A 15,752-nucleotide genomic window follows, 5' to 3' on the forward strand; every position below is an offset into this window, starting at 1 on the left:
ATCTTCAGCGTATGTAGACACACACACACACACTCTCTCTTAATGAAATCACAAAGCCTCCATATCTTTGCTATCACAGAAAGATATAAAACCATTAGCTCGCTCCTTTGGGCATGAAGACACACACACACAGTCACACAGTCACACAGACACACACACACACACACACACACGCACACAGACAAGCACAGGTTTATCATTACACGCTGTAAAGCTTTTCCAATTGTATTATCCCTCTGATGTCCTTCTCTCTGTTGTCTGTTCCAATGCCCTGGGTGCAGAGGACAGATAGGGTGGGTGTGGGTGAGGGTTCTTCTATGTGAGATGCAAAGTAAGATAGTGTGTGTGGGGGTGGGTGAAGTTGTGTTTTTACTCTTTAAATATAATTATTTTACGTCTCATAATAAATGCTCAAATGGAAATGGTTAAAAAAATTAAGTTGATGCAACAGCAGAATTGATTGTCCCCATTCAAAAGGCCCTCCCAACGACATGTCCATCATCAGGATTATCTGTTGAAGTGGGGACCAGAAATGTCCATTGTGAAGCTGATGGTTACTGGCTACAGAAAAAATGTATTCATGTTTTCATGCCCTCATGTTTCATCCACTTTTCATGAATTAACAGACACCCTGTAGCCAATAGAACCTGGTATAAATGTTAGTTGTTCAACCAGTCTACTTTCTGTGTAGTTTGTTCACTTGACAGACAACAGGAAATCATTCATTAAAAGTTGCAGATTTAAAAAAAAAAAAACTGAGAACACATGAGCAGCAGTTGTTGAAATATGGCTCATTTTATTTCTTCTTACCATGATGCACTTCCCCTGTTTCCAAAACCTGATAAAGCGTATTCATACCCAGCATAGAGCTTCAAAATGAATAAAAACACATGAGTGAGGTTGTTGCACTGGGCTCTACTACCCTGTTTACAGAAACTGTACTATGAGTGACTCTAACATGCACCACTTTACACTTAACACACTTTACAGACTGATAAAAGTCCTCAGTGAGTTTTCGAAGAACAACAGAACCTTGTTAACTCTATTATATGAAAGCTTTACATCTCCAGAGGAAGTCAGAAACAAAGAGACTAACTAATACAATGTGGTAGTTGCATTAAAAGTGAGAAAACGACACAGATGGTAATCAGACTGTAACTACTGACCTGTTTCAGGTTAATGTATTTTTTAACCCTTTACTTTCTAATCACTGTTTTAGTGTGACTGCTGTTTAATACTTCACTTTCTATTTATACCTCACATTTCTCACATAGTCTATCATATTCTTTAGGCCTGCTCAATATGAGGAAAATATGCTGCTAGTGATAACATTGTTCAATTTTCAAAAACCAGCTATAACGCCAATATTTAGGCCCTGCTGCTGTTCTTCATGTTATACAGAATACCTGTGTGTTCAGCCCGTTATACAAGACTGATTCTTCCTATATTAATTCTCTGTTGTTTTGTAAATTACTTTCTCATTGAGTTTGATCAATCCAAGTGAATCCTGGGCATTTTCATGTAAAGCTACATTAAATCACCTCCATAATATAAAAAGATATTGACACCATGCTCTGAAATCAGATATGGCGACACACACACACAGACACAGACACACACACACACACACACACACACACACACACACACACACATCACAGCGGTGGGCCCAGCTCCTAATGCGCTAACAAGCTCCCTTTCTCCTCCCCCTGCCTCCATCACTCTGAAGTGATCGCAGGAGTCAGAACACCGCCACAATGAACTGCGCTGCAGGAGAGAGAGGGAGAGAAAAGGACTGAAATGGAGAGAGAGAAAGGGCTGGAGAAGGCACGAACACTTCACTCTCTCCTCTATTTTTTTTCAGCTATGCACAAGAAAATGAGTTTCTGACTCGATACAAAAGAGCCATTTTACCTCTCCTCTTTCTTTCCCCTGTCTGCCTTTCTCCCCTCTTGCTTTCTCTTTTTTTTTGCTTTATCCCTCTTTCTCCCTTATAGTTTTCCCTCTTTCTTCCCTTTTGGTTCTCCATATGAGAGATATTTTCTGCTAATGACTTAATAAGAGAAGCCATCTAAAATTCAATTACAGTTGATTTCATACTGCCGACTGCTGTTTGTTGGAGGGAGGGATGAAGGCACTGATGTGTGGAGGCAATGCAAGGTTATTTTCTTTGACCTCTCGCTGGTCTCTACTTTTTGAATGTGTTAGTTATTTCATGCAGATTCCACATATAATGGAATTAAACAAAATAGGATTAAAATGAGGAATCAAACTAAAAGAACACTGCTCAGTAAGAGCGATAAAGAAAAGGTGACGTGACTGAATATAAACTAGTATATCCAGGGCAAAATGAATCTTCCATCTCAAATTAAGAAAATATTTGGAAGCAACAAAATCAATGTAAACAAACAGAAGACAAATGTGTAAAAAAAAAAATGGTGACATAAAAAATATGACACAGATTGGCAGTTAATTTATTTAGAATATTCACTTTTCAAATCATTTTATTAAAACGTGAAATAGTTTAATCTTTTTGGCAACGACAGCAGATCAAAATTCAGTTCAGATAATATTTTTTCAGCTTCATCCTCCTTTTTAGACGTTTAAGTGCCTGAGAGAAACAGGGTACCTCTACACTGTGTATAATGCTGAATGATGCAGCTCCATTTACTGCTCAAGTAAAACCACTAAGTTGTACTCTTCTACAGCGGATGGACAGATTTTAAGTTAATGTCATTGCACATCTGAAGTCTTAATCAAAGACTGTACATGAATATGGACGGCAGGTCTCCGTCTCCTTCAGTTGTACAGAAGTGAAGCCAAAATACCACCAGCGATGGGCGTTAACAGAACATGCACTGAAGGGATCTGGCTGGTGTAGCCACATATTTCACATCCTGCCCCTCCAGCTAACCAAAGCACACATTAAACTTACTGATTAAAAATTCAAAGATCCCTCAGGTCGGTACAGCAGAGCCCAGTCCTGTGCCACTTTGAAACAGAAACTCTGCTAATGGAAAGGTGAATGACACTTGTGTTAGGTTTCGTTAGGTTTCTTCTCACTATTCCTCGACCCCTGAAGAGGCTTCATTTGTCAACAGAGCTGTCAATCATGATGGAGATTGAATTGCTAACAAAAGGTATTTCTTGTGTTGACAAAAAGTCTTCAGAACACACAGTGACCTGATTGATCAGGGCATTTTTGGCTGCAAAAGGGGGACATACACAATACTGAGCCGGCGTATATCTTAAGCAAAAACAGTGCCATGCAAAATACCCGACTGATGCTGAGTGATATTAGCAGTCCAACAGTGTTATTTATGTAAGTCTATTTGTAGCTTCAGTGGTCTAATTAGAGTGATCGAAAACACCTTGAATTACAAATAAAATCTGATTATTTAAGTTTGGTATCAAGAGCCCCCCCATCTCTCTCCTCATATAATCCCTACCTAGTTGGGAGCCTGGTGTTTGTGACAGAGTGACATCAGGCCACAGGCGGACCACCCCCCCGCTGAGAGAAATAAAGAGGGAGAGAGATATAAAGGAGCCAGACAAAGAAAAAGTGATGGTTCTCATTTATCTCAGCAGTGGGACCATTACTGTGTATTTATTTTTCTGTCCTCTCTTTGTTCTTTCTTTCACTCCTCCTTGCCTTTATATTTCTTTCTGCGGGTGAAACCTTTCCACTTCTCAGAAATGACAAAGAAAGCCTTTTTTTTGTAATTGGCAATACACTTGAAAAACCTTTCTGTCCCAGCTGCTGCTTCATACTACGGCACAATATTTAAAACTATTTAAAATTAATTGTGTTGTTTGCTAGAATGTAAAATAGTATGAGTTGCTCTTTTCATTACATCCCCACAGCTCCTCTCCCCCCTCACACACACACACACACACACACACACACTCACACACACACTCACACACACACACACACTCACACACACACTCACACACACTCACACACACACTCACACACACACACACACACACTCACACACACACACACACTCACACACACTCACACTCACACACTCACACTCACACACACACACACACACTCACACTCACACTCACACACTCACACTCACACTCACACTCACACTCACACACACACACACACACACACACACACACACACACACACACATTTGTTCTCCACAGCGGGGATGTGCGATGCAGGGGAGTGGGAAGCAGGAAAAGGCAAACGGCGAGTTCACATTGAGACTTGGTGTGAGTCACACGGGGCTTGACACTCTTTGTGTGTGTGCTCTCTCCGGGAGACGAGCACACACCCCATCATGTTGTTACCTAAATATCTCTCCTTCACCCGTCTCACCCACTGTCCTCCCCTCCCTCCTCATTCATGACTCACAGCAGGAATCTCACTTTTCTTCCTCTTCACCCTCGCCATTTCCAACTTTTTTTTTTTTTTTTACAAGTAGCCTTCCGCCTGTATCTCGCCTCTTCTTTGCACCTTTAACCTCCATCCCTCCCTCTCTGCCCCCTTTGTTCTCTCTCAGACAAACTCGTTCTCCCTCATTTCCTTTTTGTCAGTATGGTTGATCGAGAAGTGTTTTTGAAACTGTGACTGATGTTTAGTACTGAACTAGAACATATTTAAGTCTTTAGAAATCAAACAAAGTGTGCCCAAACAATGCCCCAAGCAGCACCCTTGGGTGAGCCCACTTGAGGCTTGCTGCAAAACCCCCCACAAAAAAGTTGTTTGCAATTCTTGTAAACAACTTTAGCAAAAAAAATATATTTAAAAAAATTACATCTTATCATCATGAAAATATCTATTGTTTTGCTAATCAGTCACAGCCAAATTGATTTAGCTTCATACGGTCATAGTCAGCTAGATTGCTGTGTTGTAGCGTTTAAACCAATGCAGATAAACACAAATGATTAAATGTAGAACTCAAGCAAGAAAGCAATGCAAAATTCACATCACTGCATTTTGACAAACTTGTTTTTTCAAAGTTTATTTAAATTTCTATAACTCTCTCTTTTCCAACATGTCCACTCATCTCTTCATCTCAACCCCCTCCCTTCTCTTCTACCCCGCCAGCACAGTCTGTCCCTCCACTTTAAAGGAGCCATATTGTTGTTATTATCATTGTCTCTAACTGGATCAGTTACCATTAGACCTGAATCCTTCTCCTTCTGAGGCCCATAGACGGGCTCTCTAACCCAATAGAAAACCCATGGGTGCTATTACAGATGGCTGACCCATTCACAATGTGCACACACACACACTGAGGTCCAAAAACACAGATTTCATTCTGAAGATTCATTGGCCTGATCCCATCACACACTAAAACAGGGACCCATGCACTTACATACACATATTGTGCCTGTTCACAAACAATCTTAGCAAGTATAGACACACACACACATACTGTACACACATATACACACTGTGCTTGCTCTCATTGAAAAACCTCAGTTATTGGAGCTCCCTGAGTAAATGGAAACACTATGAGGAGATGATGGGAGTGAGTTTTGTGTCAGAGCGACTGTAAGGGCTGCATCTGACTGTCATTATGGGTAGATGTACGAGTAAGGGAGAGAGGGTAAATGTCATTCTATCAATGAGGTTATCTCTGATAGATGGACAGTTGTAGTCTCGGTTTCCATTTACTCGGCTCTCTGAATCCCTGTGTCTCTCTATGAATTCATTGCTGAAGGCTCGCTCTTATAATACATGACAAAGGGGCTTTTGGTGTCCCGTTTTCATTCCAGCAATTTCAAAAGATTCATTTGGAAAACTAGGTATAAGGAGTTAACAGGCATGGGGATGCAGATAGTGTTTTTAATCTTGGTTTATTTCATTTTAGTTGTGTTGTTATTTTTGCATTTTGCATATTTTACCTTGAACACTTCAGTTTTGTTAGAGTTGGTTATTTAGTTTCCTGTTGTCTTACTTTTGTTTTTTCTGCTCTATTCTACTGTTTTTAATATTGTTTTTTGTTTTTTCTGGTGATTTAAGTTAAATCTGATAAACAAAAAGCCTAACGCACTTTTTGCTCTTTCATAATAAATTTCCAGAGATATTTGGAAAATAATGTAAATATGTTTAATGAAAGATAATAATACTTCAGGTGTGTTAGTATTGCTTTGTTTGGAACGAGCTAAATTAAAACAGTGCAGTAGTTAAAGTGTCATACTGTATATTCTACTTAAACCTTACTTAAAGAGGAACTTCACTGATAAGTGTCCATAAAGTTTGAAGACTATTAAGATACAGTTTGTTTGTTTTTAATAGAGATCCTGATTTGTATATCAAAACATGGGTCATGCTCCTTAGAGTGTGGATTATATATTTCCCTTAAAGCAATGTAATAGTTTTACATAACTCCCTCCCCGCCATGTAAACATGTCAAACCCAGCCCCTGTTTCTGTTGATATTATGAAGTTTCCAAACTACAACTAAAGTCCCCCAGATTACAAATCTATGACATCAGCAGTGATATTTGTTTAGCTTTCTAACAGTCTTCATCTTTTCGTCATCTGTTTGCCTCCTGCGTCTTCTTTTTGGTTTGACCTTGACTTTGATATCAGTTATGAGGAGCGTGCCCGATACTTGGAAACCATCGTGCAGCACCACCAGGAGCCGACCACATTTGAGGACTACGCAGCCCGAGTCTACAGTCCTGCTCCCTGCACACACCTGCCCTCTGACACAGGTATGACCCAAGCTTTCCTCAGTGAAGCAGCCAATAACCAAATACACAAATATTATGCCTCAGCACATGCCAAACCTTTAAATGAAAATCTTTGTGGTTGGCATTTTGATAAATGCTCAGTAAAGTGAGATTAGGAATTTAAACTAGAACCGCACTATGTCAAAGGTATGTTAACACTTGTGAGCAGTCTTGCAGCAGTATTCTTGATTGTGATGAGAAAAGTTGGTTAAAATGTTGTGCGATGATATAAATGCATTCATAAGATCTGTAGAGGTCTCAATTTAATAATTCTTATTAGAAACAAAAACAAGATCCCGTTGACTGCATTACAAAGCTGTCAAAAAGTTTGAGCATGTATTAGCTCTTAATTACATTAAAGGGCCTTCAAAGAAAAGTTGGGTAGGATATCATCCCAAAATAATTAGACCTATTATTTAATCATTTTGTGATCTATCCTAAAATAAGTAGAAATAAAAGTATAGTAAGGGCTCAAGAACAGATCCCTGTGGGACACCATAAGGCAGCTTGTAGGAATAAGACTTTTAAAGTCTTTTAAATAAAGAGGAACATTTCTGGCAGTGGAATAAGAGTTAAGCCAATCTAATGCTAGTGATAACTTTTGTGAACTGCTTGTTGAAGTGAAGTAGCCAAATCTGAACACTAATGTCATAGCTACTGAAATTCACTTACTACAAAACTTTTGGAAAATTTTAGAACTGAAAGAGAGTCACATTAGTACATTACGTTGAGCTCTTAAATATGGGCAATTTAAAGACCACCACTCTTTTTCCTTTTCAGTAACTGTGATGAAGCTGCCAGCTTAATTAATTAGCTTGCAAACACCTAGCATCATTAAACTACAGAGCTGCCCAGTATGCACAAAGACAGCTCACGGTCTGTTTAGTCTTGTTTATATTACACTGTGTTTTCCCGTCAGAGCTTTGCTCGGCCTTCTTGTGTGTCCAGAGTATCTCTGAGGAATTAGCTGACAGCTGATCAGCCGTTAAGATGCCAGAGATGTACATGGCCGCCATTTTCTAATGCATTATTCTCATATGAATTATATTAAGTTTAATACCGAGATACCGAGAACTTCATGTTTAGACTTATAGTGTGTACTTCTAAAAAGTTTTGCCTTTTGAGTCCCACGTAGTATATTCAACAACAAGGTTATGTGCGATAATGCAACACAGCGTTTATATAAAGTACCACAGTGTGACGTCTGTGTTGGTAGCTTATCAGTATATTCATGTAGGGATACAGTCCCAGATGTGATTGTGGACGTTTAAATGTGTGTATAACTTGTTTTCGTTTCACTTGATAACTGATCTTCATCTCACCAGCTACTGTTGCATATATATTAATAATTATATAATAATAATAATCACCCTGCTTTGAGGCTGGATAACACACAACCTGAGATGCTGACATTTTACAAAGTTTTCACTTAGAATAAAATGTATTAGTCAGGAAGTAATGTATCGCTCTTCTTGGGTTGTTAGTGTGTTGTTCGGCCCCAAATCTTATTTCAGAGCACAGAATCAAGGATTTTTTCTGATTATAAGATATTTAGGCTTTCACAACCAATGATTTCAGTACTTGAACTTCTCAGTTCTGTCTCATTTAGAAGTCTCACATGCATTTCATGTTCTTCTCCTCTTACCTTAAAGAAGAAAAGTGGACAGCCCTTATAATCCTGTGCTCTGAAACAAACCTTGCTTAAATTTGACTGCCACCCTCCTTACAGGTTCCCCTCCCTTAACAGCCCAATGATCAAACATTCTTCTCTCTTTCTGTTTTTTTTTTCTGTCTAATTTCCCCTCTTTTGTTTACTTGTTTGATTTTGTTATTGTTTTTATTTATTTTGGTTTTTCTTTTCCTTTTTTCTTTCTGTATTTTTCCCTTTTTGTCCTTCTTTTTCTTTTGTCCCCCCCTCCTTTAGATCGTAATGTCTCACTTGCCTATAGCTAAAAACAAAACAAAAGGTAAGCCTGGTCACATGATGACACAACCCCTCCTGATTGGCTCTTCCTTCTGACATTTCAGCCTAACCTTTGCTCTTCTCCGATTCCTCCAGCATATTGTGTATTGTCACGTTTTCTCTGGCTGTTTTCTCCTCTGTGTTTTCACAGTTTAAGCAGGTCTGCATGTGTTCATAATTAAAGGATAAAGGAAGTGTCATTTTCTGCTCATCTGTGGGTGCTTTATGGTATGACCTATCCCAGTTTGCTTGTTAACTGAGCGTGCAGTTACAGGGCTTTGCTTTGTTTTTGTTAGTTTTTTTATTTAGATAAATGTGATCTAGTTTATATTGCAGCTCTTATTATTTAACGTTATATGCTACAAATGATCTACCTTTTAATGTAGTAGAGATTAATTTACTAAGGATAACAGCTAGGGCAAGTTAAAAAAATAGATTCATCAATGCATTGCAATTATTATTTTCCCAATTCTGTATCGATTCAGGGAAATCCTGAGATCAATTGGGTTTTTTTCATTGTAATGACACCCCTCTCCACTGGGGTGGGTGCTGTGAATTCAGCTCAGGCACAATTTTGCACTTTAGATCATACAGTACTTTAATGTTTTATTCTTTGTTTATCAAAGAATAATGCAAAGATAAAATACATTTTTGAGTCAGTTTGTTTTAAACAAATACAAACGCATAATTATTTAACAAATATAAGAAGCTACTGTGATTAGTTATCTGGGTGTTTCTCTCACCTACGTGTAATATTGAATCCATATGGAAGCATATCGATCAGTATCGAATCGAATCGTGACCCAAAGAATCGAAATCGAATCGAATTGTGAGGTTGTGGATAACACCCAGCTCTAATAACAGCTGCCTATTTTCACATAAGACAGAGCAACAATCCTGACCAACAAAGACATATTTAGTCTCCTTTAAACTCTGTTTGGGTCTCCACCAGCTCAAGGAGAAAATCTCTGACTCTTTAGAACGGTTTTAATTTGAGTTTCTTCCAATAGAGTTTTTTTCTAATCCTCCCTGCTCCGCTGTGTTTGTTGCCTCAAAGTTTTCCATCAGGACTTCCTGTCAGAAATCATTTTATGAAGAAGTCCAGGACCGCACTGCTCTCTAAACCTAAACAAGTAGTTCTGATGCTTAAACCCCACTAGATGTTGATTAATTTAAGGCACAGACATACTTGGTAAGGCTGGGTTAAAGATCTTTGGGCTTAATTAATCAGTCGACTAACATTTGGTCTCACACTGGACAAGAACAGAAGTCTCCTGGGTGAATGTCCTGTGATTGACTTCTGCTGCATTCAGGTGCTGCTCGGGTGCTCCAAGTTTCCGAGTTGGGAAGTTGTTCTTCCAACTTCTGTTTGTTAACGTGATTTCAGTTCTGAAAATCTGAATGTTGTAACAACAGCACAAAAAAAGCGTTGATGCCACGAAGAAGAAGATCAGTGAAATGTAACTGTTAAAAGTGATATTTACGCAAAAAGTTGACGTGCAAAATGTGAATTAATAAAAGAGACAACATTGGGGGCGCTGGTGGCGCAGTGGTTAGTGCGTGCGCCCCATGTATGGAGGCTGTCGTCTCAAGCGGGCGGCCCGGGTTCACATCCCACCCGTGGCTTCTTTCCCGCATGTCATTCCCCTCTCTCTCTCTCTCCCTGATTTCCGACTCTATCCACTGTCCTATCTCTCCATTAAAGTCACAAAAAGCCCAAAAATAAATCTTTAAAAAAAATAAAATAAAAAAAAAGACAACATTGACAAAATATATTTTCTTCCCCATTTGACGACGATTCTGACGTCAAGTCGGGCACACCATTCTTTTCCGAGTTTCCGAGTTGTTGTTCCGACTTGAGCAGGTGTTCATGTGCATTTTACAACTCAGAAACTGTTTTTTCCGATGTGTCAGACACCACATGAATGCAGCATTATTGCGGCTTAAAGAGCCAATCACAGCAAAGAAGTGCTAACGAATCAGCACATTAGGGAGGGACTAGACATAACTATCAGGAAAAGAATAACACCTCTTTATCTGCTGAGTCAACTTCTTTATTAAACAGCCACTTTATTAGTTTGTATCTGGGAATACAGGTATGCTGCATAATGTGAAGTGTTACTAACATCTTTGAGATTGATCATTTGGTTATTCTATGTGCATTTCAAAAAGGGGATTACATTTTGTCTATGCAACACTGCAGAGCACATTCTTTAGATCTGCTTCATACCTATACTCGCTAACGTGCTGAAAATGAGACTTCCTTTTTTTTATAAAGTTCTTCTCGCTAGTCTTTTCATTCACTCAATAACTTTCCTGTTTGTTCTGTTAACCTGCGACTTCACACTGACCCGCTGAAACTTAACCTCTGACCTTTTGTATGCTCCTCTCTTCCTGGTTTTGATATCATGTAGTGCTGTAGCACTTTGCACACACACACACACACACACACACACACACTCACAGTCTTTAAAGGTGTAAGCATATTTAATAAAGGTCCACACACATTGTCTCAATGTATAACTCGACTAACACTAACTTAATGTTGGTATGTTACCTTTGAAATTTGAACATTTGTGGTGCAAAAAAGGTGCAAAATATTATCAAACACATTCAGTTTTATGTGTTTACATGTTTCCTGCTGTGCTTGTGTGTTGTCTGTTTGTGTCTATCACTGTTTTCCATTCTGTTAAATGTGTTGCATTATTTTCTTCACGTGTGTTTTCCTTTGTTTATATTCATTTTTTTCTGTTTTCTTTTCTTTCTCTGACCATCCCTCCTTCACTCTCCTTCACTGCTCCCTTTTTCCTCTTGTGATATTTTCACTCTTCTCTTTTGTTTTATTTTTTTCTTTGTATTTTCTTTCCCCACCTTTACCTATATTTATTTTTCATGTTTCCTGGTGTTGAGTTTTGTTCTCCTTGTTCTCCTCTCATTTTCTTTCCTTCACCTTCCTCTCCTATTGTTTCCCATTGTTTCCTTACTCCTTTCCTTACTTCCTCATTACTTCCCTTTCCTCACTTCCTCATTACTTCCCTTTCCTTTCCTCTTATTTCCAAATGTTTCCTTCCTCCCTTCCTTTCCTTTTGTTTCCTTCTCTTCCTGTTTCCCTCCATTACATCTGTCCTTGTTTCTATATCTCCTCTTCACTTCCTCCTCCCCTCCTCTCCTGCTCTCTAGAGGAGCATAGTGCCATGTATTCAATGGTTCCTAAACCACTAGACAGCTTTAACCTGCTCAGGGTGAAGGGGAAGGGTCTGAAGCAGAAGGTCCTTCATGCTAGCTGTGAATGGTATGCTGTGTAGATAGAAACTCAACTTTAATTTATTATAATCTTGAAGGAAATACGATCTGCAGCAGGCATCAAGACACAGATACTCAAAGGAAAAACATCAGAAACACAGACAGAATCCAGTTGATCTTTTCCAAAAGTTACATCAAATTTCTGTTTCAATTTCTAGATGAATAAAAAGTAAATTAACTTCTCCTGCTGACTTCGTCCCAAGAAATATGTTAGCTCTGAAGAACAGCCATAACATAACATAAAAAAAATTAAATGTTTGGTTATTTTTATATAGTGTGTGACTCATGATATTAAGTGTCAGTCTGTCTTGATATTTCTAGAACCTGAGCACATCTAGTACACTTTAGGAAACCAGAGAGAATCTGATCTAGAATAAGAATAGAGCTTCTGCTTTGTTTCCTGTCTTTTAGCTGTCTCACCGTCTGTCTGTCATCCTGTCTGTCTGCGTGTCTGTCCTGTCACTCTAGAAGTTTGTGCAGTCTGGGTTCAGTGCAACATGATGGGGAAGTGATGTAATACTCTTGTTGTCCCTTCATCCCTTCTTCTGCTCTTATCTACCTCCACCTCCCCTCTCCTTTATCCCTGGCTCCCTCGTTGATCCCTTACCTCACCCGTCCTCCCTTCACATGCCCCCCCCTTCTTTCACAGGCTCCTGCCTAGAGATTCTTCGGGGAGAAAGTCCGGCTCTTGGGGAGGCCGGGAGCGACTCGGCGTCCCCCATGTCCCCTCGGACTAGCAAGAGCCGCATGTCCATGAAGCTGCGACGCTCCTCTGGATCAGCCAATAAGACTTAAGATTCTTCAGACTACACAGACACTTCAGCATGAGACACTTGGCTCTTGAAAACGGTTTCTCCAGAGGAAAATCTGGTCCCATATTGAACAATTGTACATGACACACATTGAATTTAATGGCAGGAGTTTAACAAAGTTCTGAACAAACATTGGAAACGCTTTCTAATAGTATTCTGTGGACTGTATAATACCATGAATTTATTCTGAAACTGCTCACTACTTCTGATTTTATCCTAAGCTTTGCTGTCTCAAAACACTTGAACCAGTAAGGTGCTACAGCATGCTGAACCAGTGCAGCCTAAGCAGTGCAGTATTAGTTCTTAATAATCTGTGCCATGATAGAAACTGCTCAAAATGTAAAACGTCAGTGTGACAAGGACTGCAAAAACTTTAGTGCGCTGGAGATCAAAAGAGAAACAGAAAGGCTTCAGAACACCGCTGTGGAGAATCTGTATATTTGTACTGTATAGTTGCTGCATGTGTGTACAGAAACATGAGTTTTGATACTTACAGAATGAAATCAAAAGAGTTGCACAAAGAAAGCAAGATTTAAAAAAAAGTCTATTTTTGTTGTCAGAGCAGGAAACAGGACAGAGGGTCATTTTCTTTTCAGTCCTCAATGTAAATAGAAAATTTCATTTTGCTAACGACAAAAAAGTTACTGTTTTTTGTTTTTTATGTAGAAACACTCTGAAGCCCCAAAATGTTCCAGAAGAAAATCCCTTCCTGGAGTAAGTGGGACTGAAAGATGACCCTGTTGAGAGGAACAGTGTTAGAGTCTCGATTTCTAGAAAGTAAACGGGATAAATTGATCAAAGTGGAAGCACTTGTTATATATAGTTTAGGTTTTTTTTTGCTCATGCTGTAAAATGTTCTGAAGCACTGATGTTATTGAGTCTTTTTCTTTTTGTTCATTTTTTGAAGACGTAGCTGTTGAATCTGTTTCGACCCAGATAAGAACGTTGCTGTATTTTTAAGTTCAGTGTCACTCCATCATCTGATACAATGGAACCACAGCTTTCCTTTCTTTTTGTATTTTGACTTTATGTTTTCTGTATATCTATACATGTATGAGTATAAATATATATATATAGTAGATATATGAGTATCTTTATGAATGTGTACAGTGTGAAAAGGCTTGTTGTGTAAATACTCTTATATGAGAATAGCTGCCAAAGCCAAACTGTGGTTTAACCTCAGACAGCATATCTGCTTCAAATATGTCGACACTACATGATTTTATGCTTCTGTTATTTTCTTTTTGTTTTCTTGGAATTCAAAGGTTTTTTCATTGCAGATTAAACCCCCTTCTCTGTGTTTGTATATAAATAATCTTAGCACCAGATTGGGCAGTTCAAGGAGAAAGATTTCATATTCTGTGTTTAAACATATTGGCATGTTAAGAGGAGGATGGATGGTGTAAAAGTGTAGTAGAACCAACTACAAGCCAAAAACAGGAGAAAGGAGATTTCATCATATCTCCTAGAGGTGAAAGGTTTTGTGTTTCTTCTTTTTTGTTTTTCACTCCTTGTGTATTTTGACTCGTCCCCCCAGCTCCAGTTCCTGATGGAGGGGGATCAGCATGTGATCCAGAAAGTTTAACACTAACATAGATGACTTGTATGTATTTAACACCATCATTTCAGCTCTGTCAGTTCAACTCAACTCAAATAAAACTGGCAAGGACTCAAATTAGCTCACATCGTTCTTACTTCAGGTTTTTCTTAACACTGTTAGAGTTTGGTTTATAAGGATTCAACATCCTTCCATTTATTTTAATGATGGCTTGTTTTTCTTACATCGCCATTATTTTTATTTTAGCTTTTTTTTTTATTGAGCTTAGCTGCTTTCACTTGGTGTATTCACGGCTGTCTCTTCTGTTACTGATGTTTGTTTGTTTTTTCAGCCATAGCTCTTTAGAGAGGAAAGGGATTTTTTTTTTACTCTGACCCCTCTCTGGGTTGAAATTTAAAGTTCACTTAACTAAACTTTGCCGTTATAGTTTGAGGTAAAAGTCACGTTCTGTCACTCTGTGGGAATATTTGAAGTCATTTAAGGTTTAAAGGTTGCCTCTTCAAATTGTTGCTGTTACACTTAGTATTGATGAGGTTGAAGCACAGTTGATTATTTGAGGCAGTTGGTGGAGTAGAGTCGACCCCCTGCACTCTCAGACAGATCTCTACACGCTCGCCTGCAGTGTGTGTTGGATCTCTGTGCCAGTAGCTACACCTCGCAGTTATATACTTCAGGATTATTTCAACTGCAAACAAACATAACAGGAGTCATGATTCTGATTTTAGATCTGATTAGAAAAGATAGGAAGTTTACTTTAACATTTGTTTTACAGACTCAGGAGGTTTCAGATTATGAAATTTGGACCTCTTGTCTGGACTGAGCTCAAATGTACGCCCCTTTAATTTTTCTTTTTAAACCCCATACTGAAGAAGCCACAATGAACAAAGACGCTGATATACCCAAAGCGTTTTAAAAAAATATACATTAAAGTCACATCAGCTACACTCCAAGCTCTGCCTGGAGGATTGTTAAGTAGAATTATTTTTCAGCCTTTTTCACCGGGATCATTGTTGTCTTCTGCAGGCATATCAACCACAGAAAGAAAGCCCTTCATATTGAAACATTAAGAACTTCTGATGCTCTGAACATGCAGCCATGATGGATACGGGTTCAGCTGTTGTCCAGATGTTTGTTTGGGACAAAGCTGATGTTTGTAACTACTGACTGTACATACTGCATGACACCCGTTCAGTACTATCTGCATGTGTTTAATAACAGCTGTATCACAATACACACACACACACACACACTCCTCAAACGATGTTACTGTCAGACCTGTAGTGTGTACACATTCAGTGACTCTTTTTGGAAACAGAGAGTGTAAATGTGCGATGATGGAATTTGACAATAAATGATTCCTACCACTGACACTCGGTTCAGTTCATATATAGTGCGTCTGTGTGTGTGTG

At 38.8% G+C, this 15,752-nt stretch overlaps 1 protein-coding gene across 5 annotated transcripts in view; it reads left to right on the forward strand.

The window, feature by feature from the left end:
- Positions 1-15,711, forward strand: part of ralgapa1 (Ral GTPase activating protein catalytic subunit alpha 1) — an 85,940-nt gene extending 70,229 nt beyond the window's left edge. For 4 of the 5 annotated variants that reach the window (XM_061062843.1, XM_061062844.1, XM_061062845.1 and 1 more), the window contains exons 44-45: positions 6,565-6,689; positions 12,623-15,711. In XM_061062843.1, the coding sequence (XP_060918826.1) occupies positions 6,565-6,689; positions 12,623-12,768 (271 nt within the window). In that variant the 3' untranslated portion in view covers positions 12,769-15,711. Of the gene's footprint in view, positions 1-6,564; positions 6,690-8,631; positions 8,675-12,622 lie in introns of all 5 variants that reach the window. The other variant, XM_061062846.1, reaches the window with a different exon arrangement.
- The last annotated feature ends 41 nt before the right edge of the window (positions 15,712-15,752 follow it).

Source organism: Labrus mixtus, chromosome 18 (assembly GCF_963584025.1).
Source record: "Labrus mixtus chromosome 18, fLabMix1.1, whole genome shotgun sequence".
Taxonomy (NCBI): Eukaryota; Metazoa; Chordata; class Actinopteri; order Labriformes; family Labridae; genus Labrus; species Labrus mixtus.